The 23,051-nt window shown below is 40.0% G+C and overlaps 1 protein-coding gene across 1 annotated transcript in view; it reads left to right on the forward strand.

Moving 5' to 3' along the window:
• rftn1b (raftlin, lipid raft linker 1b) overlaps positions 1–23,051 on the forward strand; it is an 82,871-nt gene that overhangs the window by 39,722 nt on the left and 20,098 nt on the right. Inside the window, exons 4-6 of the mRNA XM_088411753.1 lie at positions 4,675–4,783; positions 8,987–9,359; positions 17,238–17,456. Of these exons, the coding sequence (XP_088267879.1) occupies positions 4,675–4,783; positions 8,987–9,359; positions 17,238–17,456 (701 nt within the window). The remainder of the gene's footprint in view (positions 1–4,674; positions 4,784–8,986; positions 9,360–17,237; positions 17,457–23,051) is intronic.

Consider the following 23,051-nt stretch of genomic DNA (forward strand, 5'->3'; position numbering starts at 1 on the left):
TTATCTGTGCCATATCTGTGTCCTCGTTAATGTGATTTCGTCCACCTGTCTTCATTTCAAAATCAATAATGGTATTTCTTTGAAGTTGCATATATATATATATATATATATATATATATATATATATATATATATATATATATATATATATATATATATATATATATATATGCAACTGTATGTATATCCTAAAAAAAAATCATGAAATTAATGGCAATTTTCTGTTCTTACAATTTTTAATGTCTATTTCGTGGCGTGTAAAATTGTGAGAGTGTTGTGGCCAATCGCAGTACCTTGAAAAAAATGTCTCATTAGTTTTTGTCGTCTGAACCCCGGACGGCGGATGCACGGTCGGATGCGGTCTCAACCTTTTCCCGTCCAAAATCAAATTACACCGCATTAGAGCTCTCGATTCCCGGATTGTCTCCGAGGAACCATTTTCACGACTCTCAGCGCAAGACAAAATGGACTTTTTTTTCCTCCCCCTTTTCCGGTGACGTGTTCATGCTAAAAGCTTTTCATTTTGTCTTTTCTTCTGCTTTGCGCAGTAACGTGAGAGATTTGAAAAAGGTCCATAATGCAAATGTTTGTGTATAAACTAAAGCCGGGATGGCTCCCCGGACGATCGCAAACGAAGCACAAGTGTGTAAAAATAGATTAAATGGAATGTATGATTCATAAATCCATGTTTATATGAGTCATGGACGCCATCCGTATTTGTACATTTTATGACAGTATTTAGACAATAAGGAAATAGAAGTCCACATTTCATTTTTATTCATTTATTTCTTATATTCTCTTGCAATTGAGAACTAAGTAACAGAAGGGGGGAAAAGTACAAGTCCTCCAACCAATCTTTTCACAGCAAGTGAATGTATTTATTCTTACTGTTATAACCGTCACCATGGCGACCAAGCCTTTTTCTCCTGCCAGACCAACCAAGGTTTTTTTTTTTTTCACGTTTTGTCTTTTTTTTTTCACTCCCCCAATTGATAACCGTTCCCAGGTGTATTCATAAAAAGCTCTCTGCCACTCTCCTGTCCAAAATATACAAAGGATGAAGAATTACAGGCCACTTATCATCCCAAAAGGAGCGTGCAATTGTTGCTTGCCATTTGCAGTATGATTCACTACAATTATGACGCAACTCAGTCCAATTGTGATACAATTCAAAACGTTTCAATCCTTTATCCTCGAGTCCATTTAGGATATGATTCCTTCCACTTTCAATGCGATTCATGGCACTTTTTGATTCACTGGGAATATGTATTCTTTTCATTACAGATATTGCATCCTAGAGTACGTTGATATAAATCTCAGTGTTATACAAGAATGCCACATGCTTTTATTTATTTTTTCGAATGAAATTCTAGAAGAGACTTCATCAAGTGATACTTATTTAAAAAATGAACAAGTCATCAAGTCTGGAAATAAACCTCAATAAGCATATGTTGTATATGAGTGCTAAATCTGAGATTTTTTAATGTTGACCTTTAGAATCCGATACCATAATCAGACCGATATCAATCAGAAATTAGTCTTGATGGGGTCAACCCTGTTACTATAATTACACAAACTGTGATATTATTTCCAACAATTATGATGCCATATACTCCATTCTGACTCAATGTGATTCAATCCAATTCAGAAACACTTTGTACTTGTTTTATTTTATTTGTCTCGGCCTAGACCTCACTTCTGTAAATAATTCAGATTTACTGGATTGATACAACGCTCTGAAATTACGATACGATATAATTCTCTCGACTTTTGATATCACTTGGTTCATTTAGAATGTTAATCACTTCAATAATGATACACTTCAATTTAGTCTAATTACAAAATGATTACAAATGACACCTCTGCAAGTTTTTCATCATGAGGGGCATTTTAAATGTTGGGGTCGCATAGAAAAACTAAAAGCCATAATTTCAGAATATCATTATACCGTTGTAGCAAATTGCTCAGAAAGACTTGAAGAAATTCTTACTGATACTCTTTACTGTGTTGTATGTTCCATTTTAAGTTGCATAGTGAATGTATGAGGCATAAGATGTAACATTCTTTCCGCCTACGCTCCTGCGGCAGCTAGACAGATAGATAACTCCTTCGGGCAGGTAACAGGTGTTGATTGTTCTTGTTTTGTATTCACAGTAGATGCCTCAGAGGTGTAAAACTGTCTTTAAAAACATAAGAATTGAAAGAGTAAAGTACAACAAACAAATGCTATGCCCCACAAGTAAAGTATTCTAGCATCTGTCATACAAAATTGCAATTAACAATGTATTTTATACTTACCGTATTTTTATTAAACCGTATAAAGTAACTGTACTGTTATCCCTTCCGATTTCCATCCCTTGTCGGGGAAACACGAAAGGTCAAAGTTGCCCTCGGAGTAACAACCCTCTGACGTCAACCTAGAGTGGAGCCCATTAGCTGACCAAACATCATAACAAGGAAGCAGAGTTTACACTGGAAATTCCAATTTATCGTATTTCGCATATGAGTCAACCCTCCCCCCCCCTCATATTTTTACTTCAATTTCGGTGAATTTTACAAAATTTTACAAATTTTTACAAAAACGCAATTATAAGTCAATCTTTAGCGGTGACATAGATCTTCGTCGTATATCGAATAACATACTGTTGTGGTTATGGGAGGGGCGAAAATGAGAGAAGTGCGAGGCAATGCGCCTAGATGTAAATGCCGAAACTAATGTTGCAACAGTAAAATGATTTGACATTTCAATGCGTTATTTTTTTTGACACAGATGCATATGCATATACTAAAAAGCCCTAAATGTCATGATCACTATCTGGGAGGCCAAATAGCTCCTCCTATTTAACAACCGGACGTCCTTTCCTATCTCCTCGTCAATTGTTCAAACTCTCGTCTTCCACGGGTCTCCATCTTCAGACTCGTCCTATTTGTTTGAAATGGAGGTCTTCGGAAATGATATGCTGATCATCTTACTTGAGATGTTCTTTACCCAAGCGACGACTGTGGTGATAATATAATACGATTCAAACCAAATATGATATAATTTGATTTTTACTTTGTTTTTAGTGTATATCTTGTTTGCCAAGGCTTGACCTTGAGTCTGAAAATAAAACACGGTCAATTAATATGAGACGTTTTTCTCAAATGACATCCAATTATGATGTGATTGACTCCAACTACGACCTAATACGATTTACTCCATTGACGATACAGTTCATTTCAATTCTGAAACAAAACAATTCAAATGTATTTACGATGCATACTCTATAATAACGAGACCATTCGTGCAAAGTGTTTCCACGGCGATGAAAGTGACTGCACAGAGCGGCGTCCTGTTGTGTGTGTACGAGGCGTTAAAAGTCAGCGAGTGTCAGCTTGTCGGCACGCGAGGTCAAACACCAGAAGCTCTAATGCACCCCGCTGTATGTCAGGTGACTTGGCGCTAGTCATGCGCACGTACACACGCATGTAGTGAGGAAAAGGCCGTGCGTGGCTTCTTGTCAACAGGATGAGCAGCGGGGAGATGGAAACGCCGGCGTTCTCCTCCTGGGGGCCCACGTGGGAGAAGAACGAAGGGGAAACGTCTTCTTATAAATAGAAAGCAGCCTGCTTGAATACACTCGTGTGAGAAGTGAGGTTCGGGCTGTGCGTGTGTGCGAATGAGGAGATTTGCATGGAATTTCCTGCCGTCGCAGATCTTGCCTTTCATCTGCGAGAGTCTTTAAGTTTGTTCGGTTGTTGTCGTCGCTCCCCGCAGGCCAGCGATCCCAGCAGCAAGTGTTTTCAAGCTCTTCTCGTTTACACCGCCACGAAGAACCTCACACTATATTTCTTTTAAATTAAAGGATTATTTCGGACTATAGGTCACACTGGGTTATATGACGCGAGCTCAATCAACAGATCTAGTTAATATATATATATATATATATATATATATATATATATATATATATAATTTTAACTTTTTTAATGAGAGGAAAAGAAATCTGAAAATGTTAACTGCCTAAGACAAGTGTGTCAACAAATGAAACAAGTTAATTGACAAATGAAAAAAATATGTAAAAGTAGAAAAAAAACGTATAAAATGAGAAAACAAGAGTTTTAAACAAAATAAATTAGGAATTAATGCAATTAAAGATAACAAAAATAATGAATAAATGAATGAAAACTAATGAATAAAAATTGAAAATGATAAACGCCACAAAACAAAAATGAAAAATACATATTTTAACAAAAATAATGAAAGATAAAACGTCATAAAACAATGACAAAACCACAAACAAAAAGATGAACAAAAACACAATCAAAATCGTACAATAAATAAAAAAGCTAAATGGAAAAAAACAATGTAAACAAAAAGCCAATAAATGAATGAAAGTACAAAAACTTCAACAAAACCAACAAGGAAATGCAATCCCTTCATCAAGGATGTCCATTATTTCGGGTATTTTTTTGGAAGTAATGTCAACGTCAAACGAGTTTTCACCATCAGGCACATACTGTAACTGAAAACAAACCAGCAACAAGTCAAGCTTGATTCAACTTCAGTTTGACATCCACACATAAGGCGCACCTGATTATAAGGCTCACTATTGATTTTAAGTGCCCCTTATAGCCCGTATAATACGGTAGCATCAAAGTCAGTGTGGAGCTCAAGTTGTGCTCTCCCCGCAGGGGGGACAGGAGGCAGGCGGTGTGCCCGCCGTGCAGGCTGCAATTGGAACAGTGTGTGCCCGCAGAGCAGGTGCCAACCCCAGAGCTCATCCAGGGATACGTCAAAAAGGTAAGAAATGGCATTTACCCCATTTGATTCTCTCCCGGTAAAGCATTCTTTACCGAGCAATATGATTCTCTCCGTTTACGACGCAATACGATTCACGCTCATGATGGTAGGATTCTTCTTAAAATATGATTCGCGCTAACTACTTTGGAGTACATTCCATTTTCACTACTGTAGAATTCGGTTATAACGCAATAGGACTTACCAACTACAAGGTGCACTCAAATTGTTTAAGTGTCTCAAAAAATGACAGCGCACCTCATCGGGTGCATGTTATGCATGGATATTGAATTGGAAAAAAGTTTAATTCACTTGCTGCATTGGTTCGCTTTCCTTCTCCCATTCACTGCCATTGACGGCTATAGACGTCAAATATCCGTTTGTCAATGGCCTGGCAGTGAATCGAAAGGTGATTGGACGTAATTTCAGAATGTTTGTTGAAAGACTAGTCAAATCCCTATGCCATGGCACTCTGGCGAGAGCAATTTCAAAATAAAAGCATGCTAAGGCATTCGTGTTCAGATATTATTTGGTAAAGTAAGGTTTATGTTGAAGTTGACCTTGTGTTTTACTGTCATGCAGAGCACCAACAATACATGCTGCGATTGGCTAGATTTATTATTTTTGACGCGTACTGTATTTCGGGGAAGGAAAACAAATCCTTGAACTTTTTTGACCAATGGTAAAATCTGTCACTCTTCTTTCATCGTTCTACAAATCCCTCCAATTAACATGATTCACTCCGGTTATGATAGTACATGACTCATTGATATAACACTATAGGATTCACTCCAATTACGATATTGATTTTATTTTGGTATAATTACGATGCAACATGATACGTCTTATCTTTATTTGAGTTCTGCCAGACGCAAACAGCTTTATCTTCATCATCTTCTCCGCTCCCTAACCTGAATTTGTAACCACCGCCGTGATGTTTGCCCCCCCCCCCCCCCCCCCCCCCCCCGAAGTATACCCCCTCAAACCCTCTTTGCCCTTCCATTAGTCATGCCTCCGCCGTCCTGTTGGACCTCATTACTGCCGCTTATCGTTTTCATCTGCTGAGATGAGCGGGAATGCCCGAATTCTATTCCAAGTGCGACCAACAGGAATGACTTTTTCCCGCTATATCATTATTTTGGCTTTGTCTCGATCTCTGTCATTATCCGTCGACTTCCATCTTGACCTTCACATGCCTTCTCCGTAATACCGTTGCCGGAAGGAAAAGGGAAGAATTCAAAATTGTTGTCATCCCCGCCGGCGAGATGCTTCTGGGATATTGTTCTGCAGAGTTTGGGCCTGGCAATCATCTCGGCTAACGAAGGGGAAACCAAGCGGTGCAAAGTGCTTTGACCCGAAAAGGCGTCTGGCTCACCTTGCCGCTACCTTCTCGGTGTTTACGCCGCGGGAAGCGGTCGCGCCCGAGGCCGCGTCTGACGGCTGCATCTGTTCGGGGCTGATCCAGACGGAAATATCTCAACTGTGTCATGAATATATCACCGTGACACCCGCAGCAATCATCCCTCGTCCCGGGAGGTCTCTGCACATTGCATAAACATCAGCAGGACTTTTTGTATCACAAGACAGAGATCAAACACCACTCACAAAAAGTTCGGCTCTTTGGCTCCTGGCTGAAATTTCAGGATGAAATAGAAAAATGCACTATAACCTTTAACTTGACCCTTTGGACGCTCACCTAACTGTGGAATGTTTATTTGATTATTGTCAAGAGTTTAAAAAAAAATAGTACAGTGGGCCCCCGTGTTACAAGGTGAATCCGTTCCGCGGTTGGGCTCGTAAGACGAATTCTCCGTATGACGGGCAATCCAAACCTATGTTAAATAGCTAATGTGTTTAGGAGCCCAGGTAAAAACATTAAAATTGTACATACATATTAAAAATTGGTACCAAAATAGTATAGTAAGTGCTACATATATATAATATACATTTATACAATCAGAAAAAGTCATAAATAATAACATAGCAAGGATTTATTTACCTTTGAGTTGCACTTTTTATCCCCATATTCCCTAGTAAGGGTAGACTAGGCTAGCTTCAGATTTCTTGATTATCTCCAGCTTCGTTTCCATATAAATCATCTTCTTACTTCTCTCCTTAACGTCACTAACAATCTTGGGACCCATGGCTAACCCTTTCGAGTTTGAATTAAGTAGTAAAATCCACTATACATACGGTTTTGTAACCACTCGCGATAGAACAAAGCTTTACCGTTCCGCCATTTTGAAATGAGTGAGGCCGACCAATAGCAGACCAGCATCTCCATCATGTGACGGCAACAGAAAATAAGTGCAATTACCTAAAAACGCCTGCAGATGAAGATAAAACAACACAAATACAGCAAACCCCCTAGGTTCATGACAGTTGTTTTTTGTCCAAAACCGGGAAAAAAAACATAAAAAGGGGAGGAAAAACTCAGTATTCCACATCGTAACATGAAAAAAAAAACATTAGCCAGGGACGCTGTAACACCGGGGTCCACTGTATAAGTAATTAATTCATCTGGTCACAGTAAAATGATGAGCAATATATGAGCTAATAAATATTTCCTAATAAATAACTCGCTCACAGTCATTCAATAGCGAGCATTATTATTTTCTGTACAGGCAGATGTTTTGATAGCGGATCTCATTAGATTGCCGACTTAATAGCGTGGGTGTGCTTTGTCGAAGGTTATTATAATGAATGTGTGTGTTCTACTTGGTCAAACAAGGCCTTTAACAAAATGATGTTAATGACGATAGCGTTATTGAAAATGAATTCATTCAAATGCGCCGGTGCCATCCATTCATCTCACCCCCCAGCCTTTGCCATCGCCTCGTCCATCACCCCTCCCGCCTGCATTAGCCTTAAATGAAAAACAACCTTTTATCTGCGCGATTCCATTTGGACGCATGGCAAAGCGCAGCGCGGCGTGGCAGCCGTCGCCTCGCATGAAGCAATAAGGCCGGGAAGCCATTTGACTGTTTTCCAATTTAATTTCATAGTGAATAACCTGCAATTTGATTTTTATTCTCTTCCATCATGGAGATGGAGATGGCGGGAAGGGTCGGCGTTGTGTTTGTGAAGGAAAGGCAAGCGTCGGGGCATTTGTGTGTGCGCGTTATGTTTCGATGCTGAAACTCTTGTCCATTAACATTCTTCGACAGCAAATCTTTCTCCGTGGCACAATCGCAATACCGACATGAAGTGCCAGTCGGCAGCAGCGCCGTTGTGTGTTTGTGTGTGTGTTGCATGGGTTCTTCAAGTAAACAAAGAGGAATACAAAAGGAGAACTTGAAGGGAGTCAACCATATTGCAAATCTATATTTCTGCCTGTAGGAGGTGTTGAAGAGTTAATGAGTCTCTTTTTCATCACACATACAGTAGAACTCCTCGAAAATGAAATCATGTTTGCAGCCAGAATTTTTTTACGACAGGGGATTTACCACGATGGCTAATCTATGTCTCGGGCGTAAACATAAAAAACGTGTTGTGTAATCTACAATTTGATTGAAGTTAAAAACAAAACCATCCAACATTAAAATAAAGAAAGTGCCACAATAAGGATTCCTTTTCATACTTGCATCAATTTCTTGCATCATGTCTTTCACTTTGCTTCATCCATCTTTCATCTGTATTACTTTTATCCTGTCTTCAAGTGTTAAGATGGCGCTCGTTATGCCCATATTCCCTAGTAAGGGTGGCGTTGGCTAGGCTTGCTTCGTATTTCTTGATTATCTCCAGCTTCGTTTCCATATAAATCATCTTCTTACTTCTCCCTTTAACGTCACTGGCAATCTTGGGACCCATGGCTCACAAATTAAAGTTTGAATTACCCACTAAAATAATAAATACAATAACTACAATATCATAGTATTAGTGACAACGTGACGCCGACCAATAGCAGAGCAGCATCTCAGTGACGTATGCAGTGACGTATATACTCGTAGTGGCGCATGAGCGTGGTGCGACTCCCAGTCATACATATGCACATTGACCGCCAAGTTTGAATTTTGTTACCGTTGTCGATGCCGTAAAGCGGGAAAAATGCCCTAACAAGGGGACGAAAAAACTTGTATTCCAAAAAAACGTAAGCTAGGGACGCTGTAACCCGAGTGGTCCACTGCACCCCCTAAAATAGCGTCCTCATAGCACCTCAATAGCACTACATAAGACTGACTGACTTTTTGTGTTTCTTCCAAACAGCAAATCCAGGACGCAGCCGAGCAGGGCGTCACATTTGTGGGCTTCGTTCAGGAACCTTACGGGGCACCCTGCACCATGATCCGAGAACCGGACACCCCTTCGCTGTCCCTGCACTCCAGCCCCAGCTCGGTGCTTGGCTCTCTGAGCAGCTGCAACCCCTCCGACCCCTCCAGTCCTGTCCACCATGAACGTCCAGGAAAGGAGACGGACACGCGCGAGAACTCCGGGAATCACTCGACGGGCTTGGGGGAAGTGTCTGCCGCCTCGTCGCCGATATCAGAGGAGGCGGAGGAGTCGTCGTCGTGCCAGAACAACAACAAGGACAGCGCACAGGGGACCAAGCAGAGGACCAGATACCGGCAGAGAACATATGGTGAGTCGTAACCATGGTTACTGTCTTTCAATAAAAGAATAAAAAAAAACAGTCCTTTTCGTGGAATTTCCGCACAATGCTAGCGCCGGGATTCTCGGCTGGTGCCTTTCACGCGGACACCAGCGAAGCAGGACAAGCTGGGGCATTCCGCTGTCAAATAATTAGATGTCATCGCGAAGTACAAGTGTAATGGGTGTTAAACTTCTCACCCTTGTGCCGGTTTTCACACGGATAGGGTTTAAATGTGTCCGTGTTGTTCCGGGTGTCTGCAAGTAACCCCCCTTTCCTCCTCCACTAATTGGTCTGTGGAGGGTTGACAAAGGTCATCATTCCAGCCTGCGCTCAGCTTGTAGATCCCCAAAGACATGCCGGACATTTTTATCCTCCCCGACAAATCCAAACAATCACGATAAGGATGTCACACAAAGCGCTAACGAGCTGTAATTAAGATAGCGAAAGGTCAAAATGTCCAATTGGGGAAAGGACACAACCGCTTCAATCATTTGTTGGAGCTTTGTGAATTATTTCAGTGGCTCTGTTTATTTGTAGTGATGGTTATCATAAATAACATCATATTAATCATGAGTGACACATACGGCGCTTTAAATGCATCTGCCTATGCACGGGTTTGTTTTGATCGCGTGCGCGGTGGCAGTCGTCATGATTTACCGATGGAATGATCGCATTAGTCGTGTATGACACTTTTAGATCTTCAATCATGCCAAAACGTGGCCCAAACTTGAGTCGGCATCAACGCACTCTTAATAGGCCAGTGGTGTCCAACCTTTTCTTCCGAAGGTCTCATAAGAAAATAAAAGAATGCAAGGGCCAGTTGTACGAGCTCATCCAAGCACGTTGTTTATATAATTTTGTGATTTATTGAACAAAAAATGCTATGTGGAGGCTGACCTTTATTTGAGACTCAACTGAAAAATCCGTGTACATCGAGTAGAAAGGGAAGGTCGATAAAATGATATTTGCTTTCCACAGTTATGAAGAGAACTTAAATTATAAATGAAATGATTGCTGTAAAATAATTTTGAAGAAAGTTTTATTTTATTTTTTAAGGATGTGCCACAGACCAAAGCATGTATTTGGTTGGCTGTGGGTGGCCCACGGGTTGTAGTTTGGATACCGTTGGGCTCAACTGCCCTTTTTTTCAAAGGCATTACAGACTATGTATTATTTATTTATTTAATTTTTAGTGGGATACTAAAAACTAGATAGTGAGCTGTAAATGGCTCCCAGGCTGTAGTTTGGACATCACTTTACGAGCCAAACATTTGGTGACCATTGGGCTCAACTCATTGCGGGCTAGGTAAAAATGTTTTTGTGTATGGAGTAGGTTGCTAAAAACATGGCCATAAATGGTACCCGGGCTACCGTTTGGAAACCACTGCACTAGCTAAACGTACAAAAAAAAAATGGTTTCAGTTCGGCTGAACTCCGGCACACCAACCTAAATTTGTCTCAACTTGTGCCTGTTGAAATAAACACGAGTGCAGCGATACGGTTTCCCGCTATTGCCTCAATCTTACGCAATAACACTCTGCCTTGGGATGTTTTCCTCTTTCCCCAAAACAATCATTGCGCTTAAAGAATATCTTAAACAGAAGCCCAATTAGCACAAGGAGATCTGTGAAATCCCCCGCAACTGTTTCGTCGGGTTCCTCGTATGAATTACGCCTACCGTCTATCCAGTAACAGCATGTAGGAGCTTGAACAGATGGAGACGCCCACTTCTCCTTCGTCCTCAGATCGTGTATACTGTAACACTAAAAATACAACTTTCGGCTGAATACCGTAAATGTATGTGTGACTTTTCCGTCACATGGCACGACAGCGTTTCCATCTGGGCCTCCCCGTCGGATCCTTCCCATGTTCCGCACCTGCTCCGGCCTCCATCTTTCTTGGTCCATCTTGGCTCACGCTGGCCCAGACGGTGTGCGAAGGGGAGCCCCGTGCCAAGCTCCCATGTTCCCATGTTTTGCCGCGCTGACACCCCGAGGTTCCGCTGGCTTGTCGGCGCTAATCGCGCGCGTGACGGCCAGCGTTGGCACACTGACATAGAGAGAACGAGGGAGACGACTGGGAAAGCTCGGAAAGCTGGGATTGATCTGTCCCAGAAGAGCTCTCTCGCGCACATTAGACAAATGGAGCATTAATCGCTCGAATGGCTCGGTTGTTTGCCTCATGCCTAGCGTGCCGTGGGCTTCAATGACTGTGTTATTTCTATTTGTTGTGTTCGTTTCCGTTGGGCAAGGATTGCAGAATTTACATTGGGTCCTAAACTATTTACTATCTGCATCAATCGCACGACTATTCTTTGAACCGATTCAGATTATGATCCACTAATTACGACAGTTAAATACCGAACTTGGAAGACGGCGCGATTGGTTTGCTTCCAGCAAGAATAATAAAAGCTCCCAATTTATCGACGGAATCAAAATGAAATCCCCGGAATACTAAATCCCACTCAGGTTTTTAAATCTAAAATTGAGCAGTCCCTACTGAAAAAATAGCTTCTCAAATCCCTATTATTCATTAATAATATTTATATACTATTTAAATGACATGCAAATATCTAACTTATACACAGTTTTGAGCAGTTTTTTAACCCTCTTGTATGTTTTCTTTCTTTCTCCTTTTCCTCGATAAGATCTAACCTTCATGTAAGAACAACTTTAAAACAGATTCGTTAAAATGATAGAAACCTTGGTACAGGTCAAATATGTTTATTTATTTAGTGAGCACTGAATAAAATGGTCTATTTTACATATAGTATGGTGCAATTGAGGGAGAGTGTAACTGCTCCTGCCCTTTCATTTTTGAGTTACACACATTTAATTTATTTCCATTCCTTGTATTATTGACTCTGGATGGTGTACGGCTGAAAAAAAAATTGCCACTACTACTACTTGGAAGATGAATAGAGCAGAGGTTATCTTAACAGACAATTGGTTATTTTGCATGAAGGTGAAAAGAATGGGTGAACTTTTGCTTTCAAGTAAATGCTATAAGCTGAATGTTAATTTGAGTTATAGCATATTAAATATGAATTTAGATAGGAAGAAAATTAGCAACACCAAGCAACAATTGGTAATAACTGTTATACAATTGTAACACACCATAATGGACAATTTTAAAATACACATTATAAACACGAAACACAAGTTTATTCAACTTTACTCCCACTCAGTTTGAATGACTTTTCAGTGTTGAGTGAGAAAGCCACTTCAACAAGAACTTGATGAGATTTAAAGGCTGTCATGATGAGATTAAAGTCATCATGCTGAAATTTAAAGTCATCGTGTTGCAGTTTTGTTGTTATTCATTTTTATTTTGAGCATGTACGGGAATGGGTGACTTTAAATCTTGCCTGAGTCGTTGTGTCTTTTTTTTTTCCAGGTGACCCTAATACATCGTCATACTAGTTCAGAGACAGTGAATGAGAGAACAGGAACATAGGGTGACCTATAAAAACATGTGAGAGCATCGAGCAGGGGAAGGTATGTTCAGAAAGGTGAAGGCATGCAGTGGAAAGGAGAGGAATGACAATTAGCCAAAGTACAAGAAGCGGTCTACCCGAATAGCGATGCCACAGGAAAAAGGAAGTGTTGAACTGATGATGAGTAATTACCATTTTGGCGCTTTTCTTCACAACACAAACAGAGCGAATATCTCACTTTCCGACTAAAAGCCGCAAAACGTACCGAGTCATCAGCGGAAGGTCACACGTTTTCTGCAAAGACAACATATTTGTCTTTGTTATCTGTAAACTGCAGGGCCCCGCTAAATGATGGATTTTATTTGCTGGTGAGGCAGTTGTAGATCAGGAAATATGCGTCATCTTTAAAGTAAACTATCTGCTCATCTGGAGTTTGCCTTTCCAGAGGTTGGCTGTTATCAGATATCATCTTCTTTATCACCACTTCAAAAATAGTCCTCGTTTTCAATATCATCCACACACTAAAGTTAAAGTTCACTATCGGTCATCTTTATTTTGTATCTCTTGCAACCATACATTCTTTAGAAGAAATTTGAGGTGGACAGTTGATTTTTTTTTTTAAGTTATGTTAGTTTCGTTTGCGTTGGTTATTGTCTAAAGGTGGGGAGGTGCAGGGAAAGATGTTGAACTCAAAAATAATCATTTAACATTAAGATAACAAAAAGAAAACAAGGCGTACAAAGTAACATCCAAAAACTGAGAAATAAACATACTCCAACATTTTTGAACAAAAGACTCAGGGAAACACTAGAATAAAACGGAGACAACAGAACAACAACACTGAGACAATGACCCTACAATAACTGAAAAGAAACTGGAAACTAACTACACTCAAAAGTGATGAGACAACAAGGAACACCTGGGCAAGACACAATTGAAACAGGGAGCTGATTGGCCAACACTGGGGAAACAGGTTAACGCAGACACAATCATACCAACAAGATACTGACAAGCACCAACTAACACGAACAAAATACCAAGCAACCCAGAATATGAAAGGACAAATCAAAACTCAATAAAAACCCAGAACAGAAAAGAACAGAAAACCACAACACCACCACAAGATAACAGAAATGATACGTACAGTTACTAAATATATTATAACACGAACGCTGTTTGTTAGCCTATCCAAAATGCGTTAGCGCTAAGTTAGCAGAGACTTAGACGAACTTGTATTGTATTAATTTTTTGTGATTGTTTTAAACACATGATGTATCCCCCTTTGTCTTACGTTTGTGTATTACGTGAGTAAACTTGAACTTCCTATCGTGCAAGATGGAGGATATGTCACTGTATTGACTATGCTTGATATCAGCGCTTTGTATCAGGCGTGGGACACAACAAGCCCTCCAAGATTGATGTGCTTGCCCGAGTGTCGTTTGGGGAAAAAGTTGGCCGGCTCGCTTTCCAATGTTGTGCTGGCGAGAATTCCGCAGTGACTGGCTGAAATGTCAACATTTGGGGGGAGAGTTTGGCGTCCGGCCTCCGCGTCCGTCACACCGGCCTGACAGGAAGCGCTCATGAATGATTCATTTTTGTCGGCACGTTGACACCGGAACCGAGCCCTGGCTCCCTCAATCCCACATCCAAGTGTGTGTGTGTGTGTGTGTGTGTGTGTGTGTGTGTGTGTGTGTGTGTGTGTGTGTATGCCCACGATTTTTTCCACAAGGTAGGCACCAAATACCAGATTTAACTTTCTTTGTGGGACCATTTTGCTGGACCCTTTTTTTGAGGGTCAAGATTTACTTTTAGTGTACCATATTTTCTACACTATAAGGTGCACATCATTATGAGGCGCATAGAATAGAAGCTACTGTAGTAGCTAGGGTTGGATTAAGGATCCACTAGATGGAGCTACGCTAAAGGGAATGTCAACAAAACAATCCAAGAATCAAAGAATATAATTATGATTCAAATAAATATTAAAATTAAATATTTGTTAATCAAATTGCAACAAAAAACCTTAAAATATGTTGTTTTGTTGGTTTACAAACAGTTTCTGCATTTGTTTTGGAAACATTTACCAAAACTTGTGATTTTTGCACCTTGTCCCCGTGTAAATTGCTTCAAAATTGCAGCATACATAACATATCAACATTTCAAACGGTGTGTTATTAAAATTGTAATAGTAAAACAACAATTATAACTAAAATACAGGGGTAAAAATGGAAGAATTTACTCGGTGATTAAGTTATTTTATGTTTCCATCCCCCAAAAATGAAAACTCGTTTGTGTGCTGTATAAAACGAACCGGATTATGAGGCGCATGGTTGAGGTTAGGGTAAGGGTTGGGCAATCTTTTGTGAAGGTTAAGGTGAGGGACTAGGAAGTGCATTATTTCAATAAGATGTCCCATTATAATAGAAAAAAAAAAAACTTGTGTGTATGTGTGTTCTTGCATGTGTGGTGTCTATATGCTTGTGTGTGTGTGTGTGTGTTCATTGTCATGCGTTCGTTTGCACGTGTAGGTACTTAAGTGTTTTTTGTCTGTGTTGTTGTCAGTGTGTGTGTATTTGTATTTTCACATTGTCACGAGTTTTTTCAGTTAAGTGTGAGTGCTCGTTTGTGTTTGTTCGGAATGTGTGTGTCTGTCCATGTGTGTGTCTTTGTATGACTTCATATTTATGGGGTTGCGCAGGTGTGGTTTTGTGTTTTTACTGTCTTTGTGGTGACCTCTCATCCTTAAGGGGGTCTTTTTCGTGCACCCCAATAATTCAGGCCTCTTTTTAAGGGTCAAGACTTGATTTTAAAGTTTAAGTTCGAATAGAATTTCAATTCCTACTTGTGTGTGCCCGTATTTTTGTGTGAGTTTGTCTGCATGTGGTTGTGGTGTTTGTGTGTAGGAGGATTATGCGTGTGATCGTTTTGGTGTGTTATTTGCATGTTTGTGTGTTCGTACGTTTCTATGAGTGGTCTTTTTTTCCTCTGTGAGTGCAAACCGGGCAAAAATATTCCCACCAAAATAAGAGAAAAAACTTGCGCTTGGCTCCGATACGGGGACACGTGCGCTCCTTTCTCGTCTCTCTCCCGAGGCCGTCTGCATTATGTATACGCTTCCTCTTGATGTAAACAGCGAGCCGGCGGCAGAGCCTTTAATGCATTATTCACTCAGTCTGGCCGCAAATTAACTTACAGTGTAAACGCTCCCTCTTAACTTGCTGCATTCCTGGAAAAACAATCGCAGGAAATTCCGAGCTGCTTTTAATTCGCCGCACGTTTGGGTCGGAGAGAGGAGAAGCGACAAAAGGGGTTCGGATTTTTGCAGATCAGCATATATCGCGCCAGTTGAGTGTATGCTAATCATACAGGCAAAGAGTCACAGCATGCCAAAAGTTCTGACTTTGTTTTAATGAACCGAGTGACTTAGTCGTCTAAAGAGGATGCCAAAAATCATGATTGAGTGCAGTACATGCTGCGAACTGAAGGTCACAGTTCGGCACAGATGCGCAAACACATGCTTTAAACTTTATGTTTTACATTTTTCTGTTGCAACACTGTACTTTGTATTCCTGGTGTGTGTGTAAGTATGTTTTGTTCAGACATTGTACACATTGTGTACATATATTATGACTGATAACTGAACAAAAATTCATAGCCTAAGCATACCTTCTCTTTCTAAAAGTCCTTACTTTGTTTTAATGAACATTGTGCTTTAGTAGTGTAAAAATGCCCCCTGCCCTCCAAAAAAAGAAAAGAAAACAAAATAACATAGATATACATACCTCAGTTTAATGAATCAAACCGTAGCAGTGTAAAAATATGCCAAAAATAAAAAAACTGGATACATACAGTATGTTAAAGAGCACTGTTTGGCACAATAAGAGCAGAACACAGTATAACATGTTTTAGGGCATTGATTGACATTATAAGAGACCAAAAATGCAAAATTTAGGCATAAATCTTCCCTTTTGGAAAAATCTTACTTTGTTTTTATGAACTAAGTGACTAACTCAAAAATTGGATCCATAACTTGGTTTTAAGGCATTGTTCGCTATGATGAGAGAAAATAAATAGCTAAGTCTATGCATAAATCGGTTTTCTAAAGTCCTTACTTATGTTTTAATGAACCAAGTGACATATATTGTAACAGCATGCCAAAAATCTCAAAATTAGACACATAACTCGATTAAAGGACCCCGTTTGGCACAAAAGAGGAAAACAATCCACAACACAAACGTCAAGCATTTCTTTCCTTTTTGTCTTTTCTCAAATGTCCTATAAAATGCAGTCAGTGTATAAACTTGAGTATACAACTCACATTAAATGATGAATAATGCCAATTTCAATGTCAAACTCTCAGATTTGTCAGGACATATTGAAGAAAGCTAACAGCTAATAGCTAAAAATGTGTTTGTCTTTGCTCTCCACAGGGGCAGAACTTCTGGCTTTGTACAACCACCCGGCAGTGCGCGAGGGCAGCACGGTGAAGTACTACACGGTCAAGGTGCCGTTGCGGGTGCATGCCGGCCTCAACGGCGGCGGCGACGACGTCCGAGAGGTGGAAGCCAACTGGCTGGATCACATGACGCAGCATTTTAACAACGGAGCTTCGCTCGTGGACGGACATTTCCACCTGGGAAACCCTCAAGGTAGATAACGGGCGGTCGTGTTTCTGCGTTGGGCGGGACGCGATGCTGTCTGGGTTTTCTTGCTGGTATTAAAAGTATTTCCTGTTTGGCTTCTTTGGAGGGTTGAGGCAGTTGAGTAAACAAGTCATAATTCATTCATCTGGCAGGGTGAATGTCTGGGAACACAGATTATGAAGTTAATAACAAATCGAAACCTCCTTCATAGTGTTGTGTTGACAAGATAGCAGTGAAGTCTCTTATAAGAAAAAGGATTACAACGATTTTGAATGTTTTCCCATTGGCCGGATTTCATAAAAGGGGTTTGACAAACTACGGAATTTGAGCAAAATGGCCGACTTCCTGTTCAGTATCAAACACAGGAAATTTTTTTCATACATCCTGGTTATGAAAAACAGAATGATTGTCATACTCTGAAGTCATTCTCGATGGTGCGATGTATAGAATAATGATAATTAATAATAATAATAATAATAATTAGTTCCTGTGTGGTTTTCTTTTCTATCAATAGTAATAATCATTGACACAAAATCATTCACTCCAAATAATGTTTGTTTTTTTAAGATTCCTTAAATTCACTCAGTTATTTAATTATATCTTTTAAATTTTTTAAAATGTTTGTCTAAAGGAGTGTCTAAGAAGGGCTCACCTTAAAAGAATTAAGCAGTAAAGTAATCAAGGATACCTAATTTAATAGATTACTTTTTTACTTTAGAACCTTGAAGAAGATTACCATGATACTTTAGTGCTTAAACTATTTGATAACTTCAGTACTCATTCAATAAATTTGTAGATGACATTAACACGCTATTACCCAAAGTATTGGATTACTTTACTTTAGTCCATAAAATAATTGATTGGCAATTAAGTCATTAGTTACTTCAGTATTTATTAACTAAAATAATAAATTACATCAATGAAATAAAGTATTCGATGTGATACTACTGTAGTACTCTTATCACCTAAAATAAGTACTAATTACCTAAAGAATTTGAGTACTGCATAATTTAGTCAAGTACTTTACAACCTAAAGTAAACTATAAGTACTTACAATCTAAAGTCAAAAGTAATAGATTATATTTGTATATAGTTAACAGAAGGAATCCATTACTTCATGGCTCCATCCATCGATTGAGAAAACTGGAGTACGCAAAGAAAACCCACTCAGGCACTGGGAGAACATGCAAACTCCACCAAGAAAGGCCAAAAACAAACCGGCGACCTCAAATGTAAACACATCTTTGTCAATAAATCGCATAATCGAAGGTAATAATAAAAGTGTACATGAACCCACTATTGGAAACAAACATCGGTGCCACGTTCCCACTCGGTGACCTTTTCCCGGCAAAGGTTCCGGCACCTTCTCGTCTTTCAAGTGACGGGCTTTGTTGAGAGGCAGGGCGCCACATCAGCGCATGTCCCTGGGCTCCTTGTACACATGCGTTGTCATGGCGACGGGGCATGAGAGAGTGCATCAGGGCCATTGTTTGCATACACGCGTGTGCGTGCGTTAGATTAAGCCGGCGGTGTGCCGCTCATGTCTGTGAGTGTGTGTGGGTTTGGCTGTTGCCGCAGGTAATAAAAACATATTGAACTTAGCGAATGCATTAAACATTCATGCGCACGCACGCACGCGCGCACACACACGTTGCTGCTGCATCCCCAGAGTGAAGTTTCCGGAGGAAGTGATAGCGGAAGTGCAAAACGGGACTGACGGGACTGGGCCTTTTGTTTGCCCAATAGCTTAATCTCTCTCCTGAGCTGCTGTAGGGATTTGCAGCCTTTTTTCTTTTTTTTTTTTTTTTTTTTTTTTTTACTCTGTCATACAGACGCCTGAGCCGCTATTCAACATGCGCCACGTTCGGCCTGCCACGCGTTCTAAATTTGGGCAAAAATGACAAACAAGTCAGCCTACATGCAAATGATTTTTTTGCCACATAGAGACTGTGTTGCTTTTGAGATGCTTGAACAAAAATGCGGGAATAAGTCCACCGTAAAGGATTTAAAAGTAGTGCTTTGACGCTGTCATCATGCAGGCAATTGGGTAGTAGTAGTGAGTTGAGGAGCTTCATCCATCCAGCCATTTTCTATAGCAGCTTATCCCCACAGGGGTCGCAGGCTAGCTGGCTTCAGACACCCTGAACTGGTTGCCAGCCAATCGCACGGCACACAGACGACCAATCACACCTAAGGACAACTTAGTATGTCCAATTCACCTGCCGGCATGTTTTGGGGGAGTGAGAGGAGGCCGCAGTGCACGGAGAGAAACCACGCGGGCTTGGGGAGAGCATGCAAACTCCAAACAGGAAGGCCGGAGCCAGGTGGATTTGAACTGGAACCTTTGAACTGTGAGGCAGCTTCAATGAGACAAAAATAATGTTTGTTTTTAATGCTTCTCTTTTGGAATCTTTTGGCTATTGCATACTTTTTTCATGACGGAGTCACTTACAGATTTTTTTTTTTTTTTTGCACTTCATTGTACTGTGGTTTATCGCCATGCAAAGTCTGCCCAGCAACATGGATTACCGGCTGCACACACATTCACCACAGCTGTCCCGTCCACTGCGTGAAATATAAATGAGCTGTCAGCGCCGGTCCCGGACTCCATTTTGAAATGGGCAGACATGACCTGGTCACACGCTGTCTCCGAGCCTTAATGAGCACAAAATGATGTATATTTCATTTTTCATTTCAGAGTCATTTATTGATGATTAACCACCCATACCGGATTGCTCTTGCATCAAACATCAGCATTCAGCCAGCGGTGCAGCTTTGTGTCACTCAGAGTGCACGTCTCCGTCAAGGCGAAACAAAATCCGGAATAGTGCCAGCCCCTTTCACGCTGCCTTTCCTGGCAAATTGGAACGCTAGACTTTGCATTAGGAAATCGCTATGAAATCATGTTTATTTTGAAAAAGGCTGAGAAATCTTGTGGCATTCTAAACTCTACCGCGCGATATATTTGAGTTTTTTCTTTTACCCCTCGTACACACTTTTTACACAATTAAACTTATTAAATACACGTAAACGTATCGAAACATGACATTTGAAGTTTTTGAATTTCATATATCCGTGACCTTACTCACTCGCTGTCAAGACATATGCGATTATCGTATAGGTAAAAAAAGAGAAAAAAAAAACAAAACTTTTTTCGTGCATTTTCATTTATAACCATAACTGCAGTTTTACGTTGCTATTTTTCTGGATATATTTTCGGACTAGACTAAAGAAAATATAGATGACTACATTTTTCGGACTATAGACTGCACCAGCAAAAATTGAGCAAAAATAATAATCGCAGATAAGCCTCACCGGATTATAAGGCACAATACATAACATTAGAAATGTATGCAGAAAGGCGTTTTATATTTTTTTTAAATTTTTAAAAAGTTTTACTTTTTAAGTTTTAAATTGCACGCTTACTGCAACAAACGTATTCATTTTATACATAATTTTCATCACTGTAATTTTAAAACTCTTTTTGAATACAGCCTTTGATTCGCATGTTTTCGGCTCTGTTTCATCGTTTTGTTTTTTCCACAAAAATAAAGATAGATACATACATTTTTTTTTTTTTTTTTTTACTGGTGGACTGCCTCTTGGTGGCTAGCAAATAAATAAATAAATAAAACAAATGCAACAAGGCCACACTAAACTATACACCACGGGGCTCAAATCATGAGAAAAAAGTTGCATCTTATAGTCCGAAAAATACGGCATATGTATTTATGTTTTTTAACAGTAGAAACAAACTTAAAGAAAAAAAAAGTGGGAGCCAAAGTACACACAAATGTTCAACCTCTACGTCGTGGATTTCTTTTTCTTTTTTTTTTTATCCAGTATTTTTGGAAACTGAGCCAAGTGATAAATAAGGGAACACTTGAAATTATAGATTAAATATTAACTTTTTACTACTAAAATTTACTAAAAAAAAAATATGAAAAAAAAGGAAATCATCACTGTAAAAGCATGTTTTGAGCTGTTTGTAAGTCCCAGTTGATGTTTACTGTCGATACTGTATGTACCTTTACCGTAACACCTAAGTAAACCCAAATAATAAATCAATCATACAGTAATATTGTCCAAACGAACTTACTCGCTTAATCCTAACATTCAGCGGACCGCCACATTTTGACATCCTTTCCGATCACTTCCAAAAATGACTAGAGCCACCCCCCACCCAAAAAAAAAAGAAAAACACTATGAATATTGGGGTCTTGGGGGGTCTCGGGTGAACAATGTCTACATTTGAGCGAGCCAGCAGATGTCTGAAACATCTTCAATTGAGAGTGCAGCAACCTTAATTAGGTTTTGTGGGGGTGCATCCATATGAAGGCCCTCGCTGTCTGTCTGCTTTTCTGTCCTCCTCCTTGTCGCTTCTGCCACAGGAACCGCCCCTCCCACCCCCCCCATCGCTATTATTGGGGTCTCGTAATGAAATGTGGAGTGTCTTGTGTTGCATCTGGGCTCCGGCAAACTGTATTAGTGTGGAAATGGCAGGGTAGTAATGAGAAAGCACTCAGGGCCAGCCTGGATGACCGTGTGCGTATGCGCATGTGTGTGCGGGTGTTTCAAAGGAATAACAAGAGACGTGGGGGGTGGGGAGGAGGAGTGGGGGTTGTATGGGGGTCATGAAGGCCAGTCTGTCTGGGATGTGATGCAGAGGAAATGTATCAGCATTGGAGCATGTTTGAGATCATGTGACTAATTCAACCCTTTTGCAACTGCTGGTCAAAGCCCGCTTTTTCTCGCGTTGTATCCTGCGTGAAAAAAAATAAAAGCCCAGTTCGGAGTGAGCATAAATGGTCACATTTTCCCCGAAAATTTTCAGGCATTGCTAGCTAATTTTTCATCCACAAGTGCACATGCAACCAGTCATTTTTCAGGTTTATTAGCGGATTTTTATCTAAAAGATAGATTGCCCCCCCCCCCCCCCCTTTTTTTTTTTAGATGTACAGTATTTGTGATGTTCGATACTACCTTCTTCATACCGATACCAGCATGGGTACTCAAATCTTGTGAAGTCACCAAACCCATAGCAAATATTGATATCAATATTAATAGTGCTTTTTGATACACTATTATTATACTATTTTTTGTTGTAATACTTTTAAATACTTTTAGATTTATTTCTCTATTACTGTTATATATTATATTATATTCTTATACTGTACACTTATACGACTATACAATTATATTATGCTACTCTTATACTAGTAACAACTCCCAGTGCAATACCTTGAAATAATACTCGGTATTGAGCCAATACTGATTCATATATACACAATATCCATTTGGTTAAGCTCCTTCCAGTGTTATAGTTTTAGGTTAGACTTTTTTATCCAATCAGAATTCAGCTAACTTGTGTCTCCAGGTTGTATGATCTGCCCGAGGCCTTCACAATCAACAGTTGCGGGCGTCTGTGCACGGTGTGTGAACGGGCACATTGGGTTAATGGACAGTTGCAATAGCCAATCAGAACACAAGTTGGCGACAGTAAAGCCAACTAGAAAGCCTCCAGTTGAACGTTACATGCACGTGCTCTGTGATTGGATACTCAGTATGGGAGCTGTTGGAACTGTTGCTGGCTTCCCAAAT

Source organism: Hippichthys cyanospilos, chromosome 3, assembly GCF_059441005.1.
Source record: "Hippichthys cyanospilos isolate Australia breed blue-spotted pipefish chromosome 3, RoL_Hcya_1.0, whole genome shotgun sequence".
Lineage (NCBI taxonomy): Eukaryota > Metazoa > Chordata > Actinopteri > Syngnathiformes > Syngnathidae > Hippichthys > Hippichthys cyanospilos.